Here is a 20,437-nt window from a genome sequence, read left to right as displayed (position 1 = left end):
GAGGTTTTTGGGATGGATTAATGAGGTTTTTAGGGGGAAATAAGGACATTTTTGGGTCCCCCACCCCAGGGGCGAGCCCAAGACCTGGTACGGGGTGGGATGATGAGGTTTTTAGGATGGAACAAGGACATTTTTGGGATAGAACAAGAACATTTTTGGGGTCCCCCACCCCAGGGGCGAGCCCAAGACCTGGTACGGGGTGGGATGAGGAGGTTTTTAGGATGGAATAAGGACATTTTTGGGCTGGAATAAGGACATTTTTGGGATGGAACAAGGAGGTTTTTAGGATAGAATAAAGACATTTTTGGGATGGAACAAGGGCATTTTTGGGTCCCCCACCCCAAGACCTGGTATGGGGTGGGATGACGAGGTTTTTGGGATGGAATAGGGAGTTTTTTGGGATGGAACGAGGACATTTTTGGGGTCCCCCACCGCAGGGGCGAGCCCAAGACCTGGTACGGGGTGGGATGAGGAGGTTTTTGGGGTGGTTCAGGATGGAATAAGGACATTTATGGGATGGAATAGGGAGTTTTTTAGAATAGAATAAGGACATTTTTGGGTCCCCCACCTGCAGGGGCGAGCCCAAGACCTGGTACGGGGTGCCGTCGTTCGCGGCCGAGCACCTGGAGGAGGTGATGAAGAAGCTGACGCCGGAGCTGTTCGAGAGCCAGCCCGACCTGCTGCACCAGCTCGTCACCCTGATGAACCCCAACACCCTGATGGCCCACGGCGTCCCCGTGAGTTGGGGGTGTCCCCAGGGCCCCCCCCCTCGGCCCTGTCCCACCCCTGGGGGCGGGGCTGAGCCCACTCGTGTCCCCCCCCGTCCCCCCTCCAGGTGGTTCGGACCAACCAATGCGCCGGCGAGTTCGTCATCACCTTCCCCCGCGCCTACCACAGCGGCTTCAACCAGGGCTACAACTTCGCCGAGGCCGTCAACTTCTGCACGGCCGACTGGGTGAGCTGGGGGGCGGGAAATGCACCTGGGGGGGGTAAAAAATGGATCTGAGGGGGTAAAAAATGGACCTGGGGGGGTAAAAAATGGACCTGGGAGGGTAAAAATGGACCTGGGGGGCAGAAAATGTACATGGAGGGGTAGAAAATAGACATGGGGGGGTAGAAAATGTACCTGAGGTGGCAGGAAATGGACCTGGGGGGCAGGAAATGGACGTGGGGGGGGAGGAAATGGACTTGGGGGGGTAAAAAATGTGCCTGGAGGGGTAAAAAATGTGCCTGGGGGGGTAAAAAATGGACCTGGGGGGGTAAAAAATGGACCTGGGGGGTAAAAAATGGGTCTGGGGGGCAGGAAATGTACATGGAGGGGTAGAAAATAGACATGGGGGGGGTAAAAAATGTACCTGAGGTGGCAGGAAATGGACCTGGGGGGCAGGAAATGTACATGGGGGGGCCAGGAAATGGACCTGGGGGGGCAGGAAATGGACCTGGGGGGGGTAAAAAATGGACCTGGGAGGGTAAAAAATGTACATGGGGGGTAAAAAATGGACCTGGGGGGGTAAAAATGGACCTGGGGGGGTAAAAATGGACCTGGGGGGTAAAAATGGACCTGGGGGGCAGGAAATGGACCTGGGGGGGCAGAAAATGTACATGGAGGGGTAGAAAATAGACATGGGGGGGTAAAAAATGTACCTGGGGGGTAAAAAATGGACCTGTGAGGGTAAAAAATGGACCTGGGGGGGTAAAAAATGGACCTGGGGGGGGTAAAAAATGTACATGGGGGGGTAAAAAATGGACCTGGGAGGGTGAAAAATGGACCTGGGGGGGGTAAAAAATGGACCTGGGGGGGGTAAAAAATGTGCCTGGGGGCGTAAAAAATGGACATGGGGGGGTAAAAAATGTGCATGGGGGGCAGAAAATGTACCTGAGGTGGCAGGAAATGGACCTGGGGGGGGAGGAAATGGACCTGGGGGGTAAAAAATGGACCTGGGGGGGGGCAGGAAATGGACCTGGGGGAGTAAAAAATGGACCTGGGGGGTAAAAATGGACCTGGAGGGGTAAAAAATGGACCTGGGGGGTAAAAAATGGACCTGGGGGGCAGGAAATGCACCTGGGGGGGGGTAAAACGTGGACCTGGGGGGGGTAAAAAATGGACCTGGCGGGGTAAAAAATAGACATGGGGGGGGTTAGAAAATGCACCTGGAGGGGTAAAAAATGGACCTGGGGGGCCAGGAAATGGACCTGGGGGGGCAGGAAATGGACCTGGGGGGGTAAAAAATGGACCTGGGGGGCAGGAAATGGACCTGGGGGGGGTAAAAAATGGACCTGGGAGGGTAAAAAATGTACATGGGGGGGCAGGAAATGGACCTGGGGGGCAGGAAATGTATATGGAGGGGTAGAAAATGTACCTGAGGTGGCAGGAAATGGACCTGGGGGGGAGGAAATGGACCTGGGGGGGTAAAAATGGACCTGGAGGGCAGGAAATGGACCTGGGGGGGTAAAAAATGTACATGGAGGGGTAAAAATGGACCTGGGAGGGTAAAAAATGGACCTGGGAGGGTGAAAAATGGACCTGGGGGGCAGAAAATGTACCTGGAGGGGTAGAAAATAGACATGGGAGGGTAGAAAATGTACCTGAGGTGGCAGGAAATGGACCTGGGGGCAGGAAATGGATGTGGGGGGGAGGAAATGTACCTGGGGGGGGCAGGAAATGGACCTGGGGGAGTAAAAAATGGACCTGGGGGGTAAAAATGGACCTGGAGGGGTAAAAAATGGACCTGGGGGGCAGGAAATGCACCTGGGGGGGGTAAAACGTGGACCTGGGGGGGGTAAAAAATGGACCTGGCGGGGTAAAAAATGGACCTGGGGGGGTAAAAAATGGACCTGGAGGGTAAAAATGTACATGGGTGGGTAAAAAATGGACCTGGGGGTTAAAAAATGGACCTGGGAGGGTAAAAAATGGACCTGGGGGGTAAAAAATGGACCCAGGGGGGCAGGAAATGGACATGGGGGGCAGGAAATGGACCTAGGGGGGTAAAAAATGGACCTGGGAGGGTAAAAAATGGACCTGGGGGGGTAATAAATGGACCTGGGGGGGTGAAAAATGGACCTGGGGGTGCAGAAAATACACGTGGGGAGACAGGTATATACTCTGATTTCCTAGTACTTAGAAAAGTAGGAATGGAGCTTACACTAGAGGAATCAGAACTCTCCAGACTTCCTTTATATTTTTATTATTATTATTCCTTTATATGTTATTCTTTCATATATTTTTATATTAATTATATATTCTTATATGTCATATATATCAATAATATAATAATATATTAATATATCAATATAGCAATATATTTACGTACAGTTATTATATTTATATACAGTTATTATATTAATAATATAGTGATAATATATCTTTTTTATATCTATATCTAGATATATATAGGTATAGATATATCTATATCTTAATATTATATAAATATATATATTTATTATATATAATGTAATAGATTCATAATATAATATAATATAATATAATATAATATAATATAATATAATATAATATAATATAATATAATATAATATAATATAATATAGTACAATATGATATGATACAATATGATATAATTTATTCCTTTATATATTATTATTATTCCTTTATATAGCAAAAAAACAGGGGAGCACAAAGAGGGAAACAGTGAAATTTTTGGGTGGAGGGTGTAAAATTAAAGGAGAACCTAAAATTCTCGGGGGCACAAAATGTGCTTGGAGGGGCACAGAAAGTCCTTGAGGTGACAGAAAATATCCCAGAATATCTGTGCCCCATTTTTGGGGACCCCCCTGACCCCCGTACAGCTCCCACAGGCAGGGGGTGCACGGAGCACTGCCCAGTTCAGGGCTGTGGGGGTGTTCCCCAGGTTTGGGGGTGCCCAGATCTGTTCAGGGCAGTGTTTTGGGGTCCCCCCAGGTTTTGGGGACCCCCCTGATCCCCCGTTTTCCCCTCAGCTCCCTGTGTGCTGGCAGTGCATCGGCACTACCCAGTTCAGGGTTTGGGGGTGCCCAGCTCAGGTCAGGGCTATGGGAAGGTTCTCAGGTTTGGGGGCTCTGCCCTGCTGGGTTCAGGGCAGTGTTTAGGGGTCTCCCCAGGTTTTGGGGACCCCCCTGACCCCCCATTTCCCGCAGCTCCCTGTGTGCCGGCAGTGCATCGAGCAGTGCCCAGTTCAGGTGTATGAGGGGGGTTCAGTACTGGGGGTACTGAGCTGGGTTCAGGACATGGTGGGGTTCCCAGGTGTGGGGATTCAGCCCTGCTGGGTTCAGGGCAGGGTTTTGGGGACCCCCCCTGACCCCCCGTTTTCCGTAACTCCCCGCAGGCTGGCAGTGCATTGAGCAGTGCCCAGTTCAGGAACACACACAGGGGGGTTCCCAGTTTGAGGGCTCAGCACTGGGGGTGCCCTGCTGGGTTCAGGGCTGTGTTTAGGGGTGCCCCCAGGTTTTGGGGACCCCCCGACCCCCTCAATCCCTTTCAGCTCCCTGCGGGCCGGCAGTGCATCGAGCACTGCCCAGGCACTATATTGAGCTCAGCTTTGGGGGCTCAGCACTGGGGGTACCCTGCTGGGTTCAAGGCTGTGTTTAGGGGTGCCCCCAGGTTTTGGGGACCCCCCTGACCCCCCATTTTCCCCGCAGCTCCCCGCGGGCCGGCAGTGCATCGAGCACTACCGCCGCCTGCGCCGCTACTGCGTGTTCTCGCACGAGGAGCTGATCTGCAAGATGGCCGCCAGCCCCGAGAAGCTGGACCTGAACCTGGCGGCCGCCGTGCACAAGGAGATGTTCGTGCTGGTGCAGGAGGAGCGCAAGCTGCGCAAGGCCCTGCTCGAGAAGGTGGGGGCACCCCCAAAAATGGGGGGTGTGGGGGGGTGGTTGTGGCACTTTTGGGGCACCCCAAAACCCCTGGGGAGGGGGTGGGGGTTGTGTTTGTGCCACCCTCAGGGGGTTATGGGGGTACTGGACACCCCAGAATCCCTGAGGAAGGGGTGAGGGTTGTGTTTGGGGCCCCCTTAGTGGGTTGTGGGGGTGTTAGGGGCACCCCAAAAGCTCTTGGAAGGGGCTGAGGGTTGTGTTTGTGTCACCCTCAGTGAGTTATGGGGGTGTTAGGGGCACCCCGAAAAGTCTGGGGAAGGGGTGATGGTTGTGGTTGTGTCACCCTCAGGGGGTTGTAGGGGTTTGGGCCACCCCAAAAGCTCCCCTGTGCTCCCCTGAAAGGTCCCAGAGGGGTTAGGGGTGTTAAGGGCACCCCAAAACCCCTGGGGAAGGGGTGAGGGTCATGTTTGTGTCACTCTTGGGGGGTTATGGGGGTGTTAGGGGCACCCCAGAAGCTCTGGGGAGTGAGTGAGGGTCGTGTTTGTGCCACCTTCAGGGGATTATGGAGGGTTTCGGGTGCCCCAAAAGCTGCCCAGTGCTCCCTTGGGAAGTCACAGAGGGGTTTGGGGGTGCTGGAGGGACCCCAAAAGCTCTGGGGAAGGGATGAGGGTCGTGTTTGTGCCACCCTTGGGGGTTATGGGAGGGTTGGGGGTGCCCCCGAAAACAGGGGGTGGGGGGCGCCCACAAAGGGGAAGGGGTGGGGGGATGGAGGGGGGGGGTAGTTGTGGCACTTTTGGGGCACCCCAAAACCCCTGGGGAGGGGGTGGGGGTTGTGTTTGTGCCACCCTCGGGGGGTTATGGGGGTACTGGGCACCCCAGAATCCCTGAGGAAAGGGTGAGGGTTGTGTTTGTGCCCCTCTTAGTGGGTTATGGGGGGGTTGGGGGTGTTTGGGGCACCCCAAAAGCTCTGGAGAGGGGTTGAGGGTCGTGTTTGTGTCACCTTCAGGGGGTTATGGGGGTACTGGGGGTGTTTCGGGCACCCCAAAAGCTCCCCTGTGCCCCCCTGGGACGTCACAGAGGGGTTAGGGGTGTTAAGGGCACCCCAAAACCCCTGGGGAAGGGGTGAGAGTTGGGTTTGTGCCACCCTCAGGGGATTATGGGGGTGTTGGGGGCACCCCAGAAGCTCTGGGGAGTGAGTGAGGGTCGTGTTTGTGCCACCCTCAGGGGATTATGGGGGTGTTAGGGGCACCCCAGAATCCCTGAGGAAGGGGTGAGGGTTGTGTTTGGGCCCCCCTTAGTGGGTTATGGGGGGGTTGGGGGTGTTTGGGGCACCCCAAAACCCCTGGGGAGGGGGTGGGGGTTGTGTTTGTGCCTCCTTCAGGAGGTTATAGGGGTTTGGGGCACCCCAAAAGCTCCCCTGTGCCCCCCTGGGAGGTCACAGAGGGGTTAGGGGTGTTAAGGACACCCCAAAACCCCTGGGGAAGGGGTGAGGGTCGTGTTTGTGCCACCCTCAGGGGGTTATGGGGGTGTTAGGGGCTGCTGAGAACACCCCAAAATCTCCATATGGGGGTTCTGATGTCCATTTTCCTGCCCCTCAGGGCATCACGGAGGCTGAGCAGGAAGAGTTGGAGCTACAAGGGGAAATCTGAGAGAATTTTTATCCCAGTCAGAGCATCACAAAGGGCTTGGGGGTGCTGAGAACACCCCAAAATCTCTATATGGGGCTTCTGATATCCATTTCCCTGCCCCCTCAGGACATCCCAGAGGCAGAGCAGGAATGCAGGAGGGGATCTGACAGGATTCTTTATCCCAGTCAGAGCATCAGGGGGTGCTGAGAACACCCCAAAATCTCTCCATATGGGGGTTCTCATGTCCATTTTCCTGCCCCCCAGGGCATCCCAGAGGCAGAACAGAAAGAGATGGAGCTACAGGGGGAAATCTGGCAGAATTTTTATCCCTTTGAGAGGATCATGGAGGGATTAGGAGTGCAGGGACACCCCAAAATCTCTGTGTGGGGGTTCTGATGTCCATTTTCCTGCCCCCCCAGGGCATCACAGAGGCAGAGCAGGAATGCAGGAGGGGATCTGACAGGATTTTTATCCCAGTCAGAGCATCACAAAGGGCTTGGGGCTGCTGAGAACACCCCAAAATCTCTATGTGGGGGTTCTGATACCCATTTTCCTGCCCCCCAGGGCATCACAGAGGCAGAGCAGGAAGGGTTGGAGCTACAGGGGGAAATCTGAGAGAATTTTTATGCCTTTGAGGGGATCATGGTGGGATTAGGAGTGCAGGGACACCCCAAAATCTCCATATGGGGGTTCTGATGTTGGTTTTTTTGCCCCACAGGGCATCCCAGAGGCAGAGCAGGAAGGGTTGGAGCTGCAGGGGAAAATCTGACAGGATTTTTATCCCAGTCAGAGCATCAGGGGGTGCTGAGAACACCCCAAAATCTCCATATGGGGGTACTGATGTTGGTTTTTCTGCCCCTCAGGACATCACGGAGGCAGTGCAGGAAGGGTTGAAGCTGCAGGGGAAATAAGAGAGAATTTTTATCCCAGTCAGAGCATCAGGGGGTGCTGAGAACACCCCAAAATCTCTATGTGGGGTGTCTGATATCCATTTTCCTGCCCCCTCAGGGCATCACGGAGGCAGAGCAGGAAGGGTTGGAGCTACAGGGGGAAATCTGACAGAATTTTTATCCCTTTGAGGGGATTATGGAGGGATTAGGAGTACAGGGACACCCCAAAATCTCCATATGGGGGTTCTGATGTTGGTTTTTCTGCTCCTCAGGGCATCGCGGAGGCAGAGCAGGAAGGGTTGGAGCTGCAGGGGAAATCTGAGAGAATTTTTATCCCAGTCAGAGCATCACGAAGGGATTGGGGTTGCTGAGAACACCCCAAAATCTCCATGTGGGGGTTCTGATATCCATTTTCCTGCCCCCCAGGGCATCCCAGAGGCAGAGCAGGAAGTGTTGGAGCTACAGGGGGAAATCTGAGGGAATTTTTATCCCTTTGAGAGGATACTGGAGCGATTAGGAGTACAGGGACACCCCAAAATCTCCATATGGGGGTACTGATGATGGTTTTTCTGCTCCTCAGGGCATCACGGAGGCAGAGCAGGAAGGGTTGGAGCTACAGGGGAAAATCTGACAGAATTTTTATCCCAGTCAGAGCATCACAAAGGGATTGGGGGTGCTGAGAACACCCCAAAATCTCTATGTGGGGGTTCTGATGTCCATTTTGCTGCCCCCTCAGGGCATCACGGAGGCAGAGCAGGAAGGGTTGGAGCTACAGGGGGAAATCTGAGGGAATTTTTATCCCTCTCAGAGCATCACAAAGGGCTTGGGGCTGCTGAAAACACCCCAAAATCTCCATATGAGGGTACTGATGTTGGTTTTTCTGCCCCTCAGGGCATCCCAGAGACAGAGCAGGAAGGGTTGGAGCTACAGGGGAAAATCTGGCAGAATTTTTATCCCTCTCAGAGCATCACGAAGGGCTTGGGGCTGCTGAGAGCACCCCAAAATCTCCATATGGGAGTTCTGATGTTGGTTTTTCTGCCCCTCAGGACATCCCAGAGGCAGAGCAGGAATGCAAGAGGGGATCTGACAGGATTTTTATCCCAGTCAGAGCATCACAAAGGGATTGGGGCTGCTGAGAACACCCCAAAATCTCTCTATGGGGTGTCTGATATCCATTTTCCTGTCCCCCAGGGCATCACAGAGGCAGAGCAGGGAGGGTTGAAGCTGTAGGGGAAATCTGAGAGAATTTTTATCCCTCTCAGAGCATCATGGGGTGCTGAGAACACCCCAGAATCTCTATGTGGGGGTTCTGATGTCCATTTTCCTGCTCCCTCAGGGCATCCCAGAGACAGAACAGAAAGAGTTGGAGCTACAGGGGAAATCTGAGGGAATTTTTATCCCTTTGAAAGGATCACAAAGGGCTTGGGGCTGCTGAGAACACCCCAAAATCTCCATATGGGGGTTCTGATGCCCTGCTCCCTCAGGGCATCACGGAGGCAGAGCAGGGAGGGTTGGCGCTACAGGGGAAAATCTGACAGAATTTTTATCCCTCTCAGAGCATCACGAAGGGATTGGGGCTGCTGAGAACACCCCAAAATCTCCATATGGGGGTACTGATGATGGTTTTTCTGCTCCTCAGGGCATCACAGAGACAGAGCAGGAATGCAAGAGGGGATCTGACAGGATTTTTATCCCAGTCAGAGCATCACGAAGGGATTGGGGGTGCTGAGAACACCCCAGAATCTCTATATGGGGGTACTGATGTTGGTTTTTCTGCCCCCCAGGGAATCACAGAGGCAGAGCAGGAAGGGTTGGAGCTGCAGGGGAAATCTGAGGGAATTTTTATCCCTTTGAGGGGATCATGGAGGGATTAGGAGTACAGGGACACCCCAAAATCTCTATGTGGGCGTTCTGATGTCCATTATTCTGCCCCCCAGGACATCACGGAGGCAGAGCAGGAAGGGTTGGAGCTACAGGGGAAAATCTGGCAGAATTTTTATCCCTCTCAGAGCATCAGGGGGTGCTGAGAACACCCCAAAATCTCCATATGGGGGTTCTGATAGTCATTTCTTTGCCCCCCAGGGCATCACGGAGGCCAAGCAGGGAGGATTGGAGCTGCAGAGGGAAATGTGACAGAACTGGGGAGAATCTGATAGAATTTTTATCCCTCTGAGGGCATCACAAAGGGCTTGGGGATGCTGAGAACACCCCAAAACACCCCCGAGGGGCTCTGATGTCGGGGTTTTTACCTCCCCAAGGCATCCCAGAGGCAGAGCAGGAATGCAAGAGGGGATCTGACAGGATTTTTATCCCTCTCAGAGCATCACAAAGGGATTGGGGGTGCTGAGAACACCCCAAAATCTCCATATGGGGGTGTCTGATATCCATTTTCCTGCCCCCCAGGGCATCACGGAGGCTGAGCAGGAAGGGTTGGAGCTGTAAGGGGAAATCTGAGGGAATTTTTATCCCTTTGAGAGGATCATGGAGGGATTAGGAGTACAGGGACACCCCAGAATCTCCATGGGGGGTTCTGATGTCCATTTTCCTGCCCCCCAGGGCATCCCGGAGGCAGAGCAGGAAGGGTTGGAGCTGTAAGGGGAAATCTGAGAGAATTTTTATCCCAGTCAGAGCATCACAAAGGGCTTGGGGGTGCTGAGAACACCCCAAAATCTCCATATGGGGGTACTGATGTTGGTTTTTTGGCCCCTCAGGACATCCCAGAGACAGAGCAGGAATGCAAGAGGGGATCTGACAGGATTTTTTTCCCAGTCAGAGCATCATGAAGGGATTGGGGCTGCTGAGAACACCCCAAAATCTCCATATGGGGGTTCTGATAGTCATTTCTTTGCCCCCCAGGGCATCACGGAGGCCGAGCGCGAGGCCTTCGAGCTGCTGCCCGACGACGAGCGGCAGTGTGACAAGTGCAAGACCACGTGCTTCCTGTCTGCCCTGGCCTGCTACGACTGCCCCCAGGGCCTCGTCTGCCTCTACCACATGGACGACCTGTGCAAGTGCCCCCGCAGCAAGCAGTACCTCAGGTGGGGGGCTGGGGGTGTTAAATGGGGTTTGGGGGGGCTTAAATGGGGTTTGGTGGGGTTTAAATGGAGTTTAGTGGGGTTTGAATGGGGTTTGGGGGGGTTTGAATGGAGTTTAGTGGGGTTTGGGGGGGGTGAATGGGGTTTGAGGGGGTTATATGGGGTGTAAATGGGGTTTAGTGGGGTTTGGAGGGGTTTGAATGGAGTTTGGTGGCGTTTGGAGGGGGTTTGGGGGCTTTGAATGGAGTTTAGTGGGGTTTGGGGGGGTTGAATGGGGTTTGAGGGGGTTTAAATGGGGTTTAGTGGGGTCTGGGGGTGTTTGAATGGGGTTTGGGAGGGTTTAAATGGGGTCTGGGGGTGTTTGAATGGGGTTTGGAAGGGTTTAAATGGGGTTTGGGGGGGTTGAATGGGGTTTGGGGGGCTTGGAGAGGGGTTTGGGGAGGTTTGAGTGGGGTTGGGGGGCTTTAAAAGGGGTTTGAATGGAGTTTAGTGGGGTTTGGAGAGGTTTGAATGGGGTTTGGTGGGGTTTAAATGGAGTTTAGGGGGGTTTGGGGGCTTTGAATGGAGTTTAGTGGTGTTTGGAGGGGATTTGAATGGGGTTTGAGGGGGTTCTATGGAGTTTTGTGGGGTTTGGGGGGGTTTGAAGGGGGTTTGGGAGGGTGAGAAGGGTTTAAATGGGGTTTGAATGGAGTTTAGTGGGGTTTTGGGGGGGGTTGAATGGGGTTTGAGGGGGTTTAAATGGGGTTTGGTGGGGTCTGGGGGTGTTTGAATGGGGTCTGGGGGTGTTTGAATGGGGTTTGGGAGGGTTTAAATGGGGTTTTGGGGGGGTTGAATGGGGTTTGGGGGGCTTGGAGAGGGGTTTGGGGAGGTTTGAGTGGGGTTGGGGGGCTTTAAAAGGGGTTTGAATGGAGTTTAGTGGGGTTTGAGAGGGTTTAAATGGGGTTTGAAAGGGTTTAAATGGGCTTTGGTGGGGTTTAAATGGAGTTTAGTGGGTTTTGGAGAAGAGTTTGGGGAGTTTAAATGGAGTTTACGGGGGTTTGAATGGGGTTTGGGGGGTTGAATGGAGTTTAGTGGGGTTTGGGGGGCTTTGAATGGGGTTTGAGTGGGTTATATGGGGTTTAGTGGGGTTTGGGGGGGTTTGAATGGTGTTTGGGTGGGTGAGAGAAGGATTTAAATGGGGTTTGAATGGAGTTTAGTGGGGTTTGGAGGGGTTTGGATGGGGTTTAGAGGGTTTAAATGGGGTTTGGTCGGGTTTGGAGAAGGGTTTGGGGAGTTTAAATGGAGTTTAGTGGGGTTTGAATGGGGTTTGGGGGGTTTGAATGGGGTTTGGGGGGTTTGAATGGGGTTTGGGGGGGTTGAATGGAGTTTAGTGGGGTTTGGGGGGGCTTAAATGGGCTTTGGTGGGGTTTAAATGGGGTCTGGGGGTGTTTGAATGGGGTTTGGGAGGGTTTAAATGGGGTTTTGGGGGTTGAATGGGGTTTGGGGGGCTTGGAGAGGGGTTTGGGGAGGTTTGAGTGGGGTTGGGGGGCTTTAAATGGGGTTTGAATGGAGTTTAGTGGGGTTTGGAGGGGTTTAAATGGGGTTTGAGAGGGTTTAAATGGGGTTTAGTGGGGTTTGGAGGGGGTTTGGAGGGGTTTGAATGGAGTTTGGGAGGGTGAGAGAAGGGTTTAAATGGAGTTCAGTGGGGTTTGGAGGGGGTTTGGGGGCTTTGAATGGAGTTCAGTGGGGTTTGGAGGGGGTTTGGGGGGGGTGAATGGGGTTTGAGGGGGTTATATGGGGTTTAAATGGGGTTTGGGGGGGTTTGAAGGGGGTTTGGAGGCATTTGAATGGAGTTTGGGAGGGTGAGAGAAGGGTTTAAATGGAGTTTAGTGGCGTTTGGAGGGGGTTTGGGGGCTTTGAATGGAGTTTAGTGGGGTTTGGGGGGGATTGAATGGGGTTTGAGGAGGTTTAAATGGGGTTTGGTGGGGTTTGGGGGAGTTTGGGGGAGTTTGAATGGGGTTTGGAGGGGTTTGAATGGGGTCTGGGGGTGTTTGAATGGGGTTTGGGAGGGTTTAAATGGGGTTTAGTGGGGTTTGGAGAAGGGTTTGGGGAGTTTAAATGGAGTTTAGTGGGGTTTGAATGGGGTTTGGGGGGGTTCTATGGAGTTTAGTGGAGTTTGGGGGGCTTTGAATGGGGTTTGAGGGGGTTATATGGGGTTTAAATGGGGTTTAGTGGGGTTTGGGGGGGTTTGAAGGGGGTTTGGAGGCGTTTGAATGGAGTTTGGGAGGGTGAGAGAAGGGTTTAAATGGGGTTTGAATGGAGTTTAGTGGGGTTTGGAGGGGTTTGAGAGGATTTAAATGGGGTTTAGTGGGGTTTGGAGAAGGGTTTGGGGAGTTTAAATGGAGTTTAGTGGGGTTTGGAGGGGGTTTGGGAAGGGTTGAATGGAGTTTGGGGGGGTTTGGAGGGGTTTGAATGGGGTTTGGGGGGTGAGAGAGGGGTTTAGATGGGGTTTAGGGGGGTTTGAATGAGGTTTGGGGGGTTTAGATGGGGTTTAGGGGGGTTTGAAGAGGGATTTTGGGGGTTTGAATGGGGTTTGGAGAGGGCTTTGGGGAGGTTGAATGGGGTTTTGAGGGATTGAATGGGGTTTGGGGGGTTTGAATGGGGTTTGGGGGTGGTTAAATGGGGTTTGGGGGGCTTGGAGAGGGGTTTGGGGGGTTTCAATGGAGTTTAGTGGGGTTTGAATGGGGTTTGGGGGGGTTCTATGGAGTTTAAATGGGATTTAGTGGGGTTTGAAGGGGGTTTGGAGGGGTTTGAATGGAGTTTGGGAGGGTGAGAGAAGGGTTTAAATGGGGTTTAAATGGAGTTTAGTGGGGTTTGGGGGCGTTTGAATGGGGTTTGAGGGGGTTATATGGGGTTTAAATGGGGTTTGGTGGGGTTTGGGGGAGTTTGAATGGGGTCTGGGGGTGTTTGAATGGGGTTTGAATGGAGTTTAGTGGGGTTTGGGGGGGTTTGAATGGGGTTTGGGGGTGTTTGAATGGGGTTTGGGAGGGTTTAATGGGGTTTTGGGGTTGAATGGGGTTTGGGGGGCTTGGAGAGGGGTTTGGGGGGGTTTAAATTTGGTTTAAATGGGGTTTGGAGGGGTTTGAATGAGGTTACGGGGCGTTGAATGGGGTTTGGGGGGTTGAATGGGGTTTGGGGGGCTTGGAGAGGGGTTTGGGGAGGTTGGAGTGGGGTTGGGGGGCTTTAAATGGGGTTTGAATGAAGTTTAGTGGGGTTTGGAGGGGTTTAAATGGGGTTTGGTGGGGTTTAAATGGAGTTTAGGGGGGTTTGGAGGGGGTTTGGGGGGTTTGAATGGAGTTTAGTGGGTTTGGGGGGGGTTGAATGGGGTTTGAGGGGATTTAAATGGGGTTTTGGGGGTTGAATGGGGTTTGGGGGGGTTGAATGGGGTTTGGGGGGCTGGGGACCTTTGATGTGACCCTGGGGACGCACATGGGGTTGACCTGTGGGTCCTGATGTCACCCTGGCTGTGGTTTGGGGGTGCTGAAGATCTCGGGGTGTCCCTGGGAGCCACAACCTGGTGGCTCCTCTACCAATTTGGGGCAGCTCTCTGCTCCCCACACCCCCTGAGCTCAGTCTGGGGGTGCCGGGTGTCCCTTTTGGGGTGCCCCCAGAGCCCCCCAGTGACCCCCAGTGCCCCCCAGGTACCGCTACACCCTGGACGAGCTGCCGGCCATGCTGCACAAGCTCAAGGTGCGCGCGGAGTCCTTCGACACCTGGGCCAACAAGGTGCGCGTCGCCCTCGAGGTGGAGGACGGCCGCAAGCGCAGTGAGTGGGGGTCCCCGGGGGGCTTTGGGGGGCTCCAGGGGGGTTTGGGGGGCTCTCCAAGGGGGGTTTGGGGCTCTTAATGGGGGTTTTGGGGGGAGTTCCAGAGGGTTTAGGGGGCTTCCAAGGGGGGTTTGAGGGGCTCCAGGGGGGTTTTGGGAGGCTCTCAAGGGGGGTTTTGGGGGCTCTCAATGGGGTTTTGGGGGGGTTCCCAAGGGGGCTCTCTAGGGGGTTTGGGGGCCTCCCAAGGGGGCTCTCAGGGGGATTTTGGGGGCTCTCAAGGGGGGTTTTGAGGGCTCCCCAGGGGGTTTGGGGGCTCCCAAGGGGGTTTGGGGGCTCTCAATGGGGTTTTGGGGGGTTCCCAAGGGGGCTCTCTAGGGGGTGTTGGGGGTCCCCAGAGGGTTTGGGGGCTCCCAAGGGAGTTTGGGGGCTCTCAGGGGGGTTTTGGGGGTCCCAAGGGAGTTTGGGGCTCTCAGTGGGGTTTTGGGGGGCTCTCCAAGGGTGTTTTGGGGGACTCTCAAGCCCCCCCTTAATGGGGGTTTGGGGGCTCCCAAGGGGAGTTTTGGGGGACTCCAAAGGAGGGTTTGGGGGCTTTCCAGGGGGTTTTGGGGGCTCTCAAGGGGTTTTTGGGGGGCTCTCAAGGGGCATTTGGGGGTCCCCAGGGGGTTTGGGGGTCCCGAGGGGGTTTGGGGGCTCTCAATGGGGTTTTGGGGGGTTTCCAAGGGGGCTCTCCAGGGGGTTTTGGGGGGCTCCAGGGGGGTTTGAGGCTCTTAATGGGGGTTTTGGGGCTCTCCAAGGGGGTTTTGGGGACTTTCAGGGGGGTTTTGGGGGGCTCTCAAGGGGCATTTGGGGGTCCCCAGTGGGTTTTGAGGGCTCCCCAGGGGGTTTGGGGGCTCTCCGGGGGGGTTTTTGGGGAGCTCTCAAGGAGGATTTTGAAGACTCCAAGGGGCTTTTGGGGGGCTCTCCAGGGGGGTTTTGGGGGGTTCCAAGGGGGACTCCCAAGGGGTGATTTGGGGGGTTCTCAAGGGGATTTTGGGGGAGCTCTCTGAGGGGGGGTTGGGGGGCTCTCAAGGGGGCTCTCCAGGGCGTTTTGGGGGCTCTCCAGGGGGGTTTTGGGGGGCTCCCAAGGGGAGGGTTTGGAGGGCTCTCAAGTGGGTTTTGGGGGGCTCTCAGTGGGGGTGTAGGGCACTCCCAAAGGGGTTCTCCAGGGGGTTTTGGGGGGTTCCCAAGGGTGTTTGGGGGGTTCTCATGGGGGTTTTGGAGGGCTCTCCAAGGGGGCTCCCAAGGGGATTTTGGGGGGTTCCCCAGGGGATTTGGGGGACTCTGTCCAGGGGAGTTTTGGGGACTCCCAAGGGGATTTTGAGGGCTCTCCAAGGGGGCTCCCAAGGGGGATTTGGGGGCTCCCAAGAGGGATTTGGGGAGTCCAAGGGGGGTTTTGGGGGGCTGTCAAGGGAGCTCTCCAGGGAGGGTTTTGGGGGGCTCTCAAGGGGGATTTGGGGGCTCTCCAGGGAAGCTTTGGGGGGACTCCCCAGGGGAATTTTGGGGGTTCCCAAGGAGGGTTTTTGGGGGACTCTCAGGACTGGTTTTGGGGGTTTTGTAGAGGGGGTTTGGGCGCTCTCCAGGGAAGCTTTGGGGAGCTCCCAAGGGGGTTTTTGGGGGCTCTCATGGGGTTTTGGAGGGCTCTCCAGGGGGACTCTCAAGGGGATTTTGGGGGGTTCCCAGGGGGATTTGGGGGACTCTGTCCAGGGGAGTTTTGGGGACTCCCAAGGGGATTTTGAGGGCTCTCCAAGGGGGCTCCAAGGGGGATTTGGGGGCTCCCAAGGGGGATTTGGGGGCTCCCAGGGAGGGTTTTGGGGGGCTCCCAAGGGGGATTTGGGGAGTCCCAGGGGGGTTTTGGGGGGCTGTCAAGGGAGCTCTCCAGGGAGGGTTTTGGGGGGCTCTCCAAGGGGGTTTTGGGGGGCTCTCTAGGGCAGGTGTGGGGGGACTCCCCAGGGAATTTTGGGGGTTCCCAAGGAGGGTTTTTGGGGGACTCTGAGGAGTGGTTTTGGGGGCTCTGTAGAGGGGTTTTGGGCGCTCTCCAGGGAAGCTTCGGGGGGCTCCCAAGGGGGTTTTGGGGGGCTCTCCAGGGCAGGTTTGGGGGGCTCCCAAGGGGGTTTTGGGGGGCTCTCTAGGGCAGGTTTGGGGGGACTCCCAAGGGGAATTTTGGGGGCTCCCAAGAGGGTTTTAAGGGGGCTCCCAAGGGGATTTGGGGGCTCCCAAGGGGGATTTGGGGAGTCCCAGGGGGGTTTTGGGGGGCTGTCAAGGGAGCTCTCCAGGGAGGGTTTTGGGGGGCTCCCAAGGGGGCTCTCAAGGGGGATTTTGGGGCGTTCCCGAGGGGGTTTTGGGGGCTCCCAAGGGGTGTTCTCTCGACAGGGGTTTGGGGGGGCTCTCCAGGGGTTTTAGGGGGCTCCCAAGGGGATTTGGGGGCTCCCAGGGAGGGTTTTGGGGGGCTCCCAAGGGGGATTTGGGGGCTCCCAAGGGGGCTCCAGGGCTCAGAGCCCAGCCCGACCCCGTGCCCGCCCCGCAGCGCTGGAGGAGCTGCGCGCGCTGGAGTCGGAGGCGCGCGAGCGCAAGTTCCCCGAGAACGAGCTCCTGCACCGCCTCAAGGGCTGCCTGCGCCAGGCCGAGCGCTGCGTGTCCGAGGCGCTGGGGCTCATCAGCTCCCAGGAGACCGGGTCAGTGCCGGGGTGTCACCACGGTGTCACCACGGTGTCACCACAGTGTCACCAGGGTGTCACCAGAGTGTCACCAGGGTGTCACCAGCCAGGCAGTGTCACCAGAGTGTCCCCAGTGTGTCACCACATCGTCACCAGTGTCACCACGGTGTCACCAGTGTGTCACCAGAGTGTCCCCACGGTGTCCCCAGCAGGGCAGTGCCACCGGTGTCACCAGGGTGTCCCACGGTGTCCCCAGAGTGTCACCAGAGTGTTACCAGAGTGTCCCCAGTGTGTCACCACGGTGTCACCAGAGTGTCCCCATGGTGTCCCCAGAGTGTCCCCAGCAGGGCAGCGTCACCAGAGTGTCCCACGGTGTCCCCAGAGTGCTACCAGAGTGTCACCAGCAGGGTAGTGTCACCATAGTGTCACCATGGTGTCCCCACGGTGTCCCCCAAGTGTCACCACAGTGTCACCACAGTGTTCCCTGCTGTCCCCAGCAGGGCAGTGCCACCGGTGTCACCAGGGTGTCACCAGTGTGTCACCAGGGTGTCCCACGGTGTCCCCAGAGTGCTACCAGAGTGTCACCAGCAGGGCAGTGTCACCAGAGTGTCACCATGGTGTCCCCACGGTGTCCCCCAAGTGTCACCACAGTGTCACCACAGTGTCACCAGAGTGTCACCAGAGTGTCCCCACGGTGTCCCCAGCAGGGCAGTGCCACCGGTGTCACCAGGGTGTCACCATGGTGTCACCAGAGTGTCCCACGGTGTCCCCAGAGTGCTACCAGAGTGTTACCAGCCAGGCAGTGTCACCGGAGTGTCACCATGGTGTCCCCACGGTGTCCCCCAAGTGTCACCAGTGTGTCACCACAGTGTCACCAGAGTGTCCCACGGTGTCCCCAGTGTGTCACCAGGGTGTCCCCACGGTGTCCCCCCAAGTGTCACCAGTGTCCCCACAGTGTCACCAGAGTGTCCCCACGGTGTCCCCAGCAGGACAGTGCCACCGGTGTCACCAGGGTGTCCCACGGTGTCCCCAGAGTGTCCCCAGCAGGGCAGCATCACCAGAGTGTCCCACGGTGTCCCCAGAGTGTCCCCAGAGTGTTACCAGCCAGGCAGTGTCACCACAGTGTCCCCACGGTGTCCCCCAAGTGTCACCAGTGTCCCCACAATGTCCCCAAGTGTCACCACAGTGTCACCAGAGTGCCACCAGAGTGTCACCAGAGTGTCCCCACAGTGTCACTAGTGTCCCTGCAGGGTCCCCACAGTGTCCTCAGAGTGTCACCACTGTCACCACGGTGTCCCCAGAGTGTCACCAGAGTGTCCCACAGTGTCACCACAGTGTCACCACGGTGTCCCCAGTGTGTCACCAGCGGGGTAGTGTCGCCAGTGTCACCACGCTGTCACCAGAGTGTCCCCAGAGAGTCCCCACAGTGTCACCAGAGTGTTCCCTGCTGTCCCCAGAGTGTCACCAGAGTGTCATCAGCTGTCCCCATGGTGTCCCCAGAGTGTCACCAGCAGGGCAGTGTCACCAGTGTCCCCAGAGTGTCCCATGGTGTCACCAGGGTGTCCCCAGAGTGTTACCAGGGTGTCCCCCAGAGTGTTACCAGAGTGTCACCAGCAGGGCAGTGTCCCCAGAGTGTCCCCAGCTGTCCCCAGAGTGTCCTCAGCTGTCCCCCAAGTGTCACCAGTGTCCCCACAGTGTCCCCAGGTGTCCCCTCAGTGTCGCTGTCCCCTCCGTGTCCCCACAATGTCCCTGTCCCCTGAGTGTCCCTGTCCCCGCAGTGTCCCCACAATGTCCCTGTCCCCGCAATGTCCCTGTCTCCTCTGTGTCCCCAGCAATATCCCTGTCCCTGCAATGTCCCTGTCCCGTCCATGTCCCCACAATGTCCCTGTCCCCGCAGTGTCCCCGCAATGTCCCTGTCCCTGCAGTGTCCCCTCAGTGTCCCCGCAATGTCCCTGTCCCCTCAGTGTCCCCGCAATGTCCCTGTCTCCTCTGTGTCCCCAGCAATATCCCTGTCCCTGCAATGTCCCTGTCCCGTCCATGTCCCCACAATGTCCCTGTCCCCGCAGTGTCCCCGCAATGTCCCTGTCCCTGCAGTGTCCCCTCAGTGTCCCCGCAATGTCCCTGTCCCCTCAGTGTCCTCGCAATGTCCCTGTCCCCTCAGTGTCCCCGCAGTGTCCCCACAATGTCCCCGCAGTGTCCCCACCATGTCCCTGTCCCTGCAGTATCCCCACCATGTCCCCACAGTGTCCCCACCATGTCCTCTCAGTGTCCCCACAATGTCCCTGTCCCCACAGTGTCCCTGTCCCCTCAGTGTCCCCACAATGTCCCTGTCCCCGCAGTGTCCCCACAGTGTCCCTGTCCCCACAATGTCCCTGTCCCCGCAGTGTCCCCACAGTGTCCCTGTCCCCGCAGTGTCCCCACAGTGTCCCTGTCCCCGCAGTGGCCCGCAGTGTCCCCACCATGTCCCTGTCCCCGCAGGGTCCCCGCAGTGTCCCCACAATGTCCCTGTCCCCGCAGTGTCCCCACCATGTCCCTGTCCCCGCAGTGTCCCCGCAGTGTCCCCACCATGTCCCTGTCCCCGCAGTGTCCCCACCATGTCCCTGTCCCCGCAGTGTCCCCACCATGTCCCTGTCCCCACAGTGTCCCCACAATGTCCCCTCAGTGTCCCCACCATGTCCCTGTCCCCGCAGTGTCCCCACAATGTCCCTGTCCCCGCAGTGTCCCCTCAGTGTCCCCACCATGTCCCTGTCCCCGCAGTGTCCCCTCAGTGTCCCCACCATGTCCCCGCAGTGTCCCCACCATGTCCCTGTCCCCGCAGTGTCCCCACAATGTCCCTGTCCCCGCAGTGTCCCCACAATGTCCCTGTCCCCACAATGTCCCCACAGTGTCCCCTCAGTGTCCCTGTCCCCGCAGTGTCCCCACCATGTCCCCGCAGTGTCCCCACCATGTCCCTGTCCCCGCAGGGTCCCGGCGCCGGCGCTGACGCTGGAGGAGCTGCGGGCGTTCCTGGAGCAGATGAACCAACTGCCCTGCGTGATGCACCAGATCGGGGACGTGCAGGTGGGACATGGGGTCACACAGGGTCACACGGGGTCACACGGGGTCACATGGGGTCACACGGGGTCACACTGCATCATGCACCAGATCGGGGACATGCAGGTGGGACAGGGCAACATTGTCACACGGGGTGTCACACATTGTCACACGGGGTCACACATTGTCACCTGGGGTCACACAGTGTCACACAGGATCACACAGTGTCACGTGGAGTCACACGGGGGTCACACGGGGTCACCTGGGGTCACATGGGGTCACACTGCATTATGCACCAGACTGGGGACGTGCAGGTGGGACACGGTGTCACACAGTGTCCCATGGTGTCACACAGTGTCCCAGAGATGTCCCAGGCATGTCCCTCCGTGTCCTGGTGCTGTCCCTCTGTGTCCCAGGGGTGTCACACTGTGTCTCAGTGTTGTCCCTCTGTGTCCCACACTGTCCCCTGTCCATCCCTAACCCCATGTCCCTGTGTCCCCACGATGTCCCACACTGTCCCCACACTGTCCCCTTTGTGTCCCCACGA

The 20,437-nt window shown here is 56.6% G+C and overlaps 1 protein-coding gene across 1 annotated transcript in view; it reads left to right on the top strand.

The window, feature by feature from the left end:
- Positions 1-20,437, top strand: part of LOC141726289 (lysine-specific demethylase 5C-like) — a gene marked incomplete at its 5' end in the record, with an annotated part of 69,003 nt that overhangs the window by 30,140 nt on the left and 18,426 nt on the right. Inside the window, 7 exon segments of the mRNA XM_074531037.1 lie at positions 575-737; positions 836-955; positions 4,633-4,827; positions 10,181-10,362; positions 14,040-14,164; positions 16,728-16,875; positions 19,821-19,917. Of these exon segments, the coding sequence (XP_074387138.1) occupies positions 575-737; positions 836-955; positions 4,633-4,827; positions 10,181-10,362; positions 14,040-14,164; positions 16,728-16,875; positions 19,821-19,917 (1,030 nt within the window).

The sequence above is a fragment of the Zonotrichia albicollis genome, chromosome 34 (genome assembly GCF_047830755.1).
Source record: "Zonotrichia albicollis isolate bZonAlb1 chromosome 34, bZonAlb1.hap1, whole genome shotgun sequence".
In the NCBI taxonomy this organism is placed as follows: Eukaryota; Metazoa; Chordata; class Aves; order Passeriformes; family Passerellidae; genus Zonotrichia; species Zonotrichia albicollis.
This window is presented reverse-complemented; position numbering and strand designations above follow the sequence as displayed.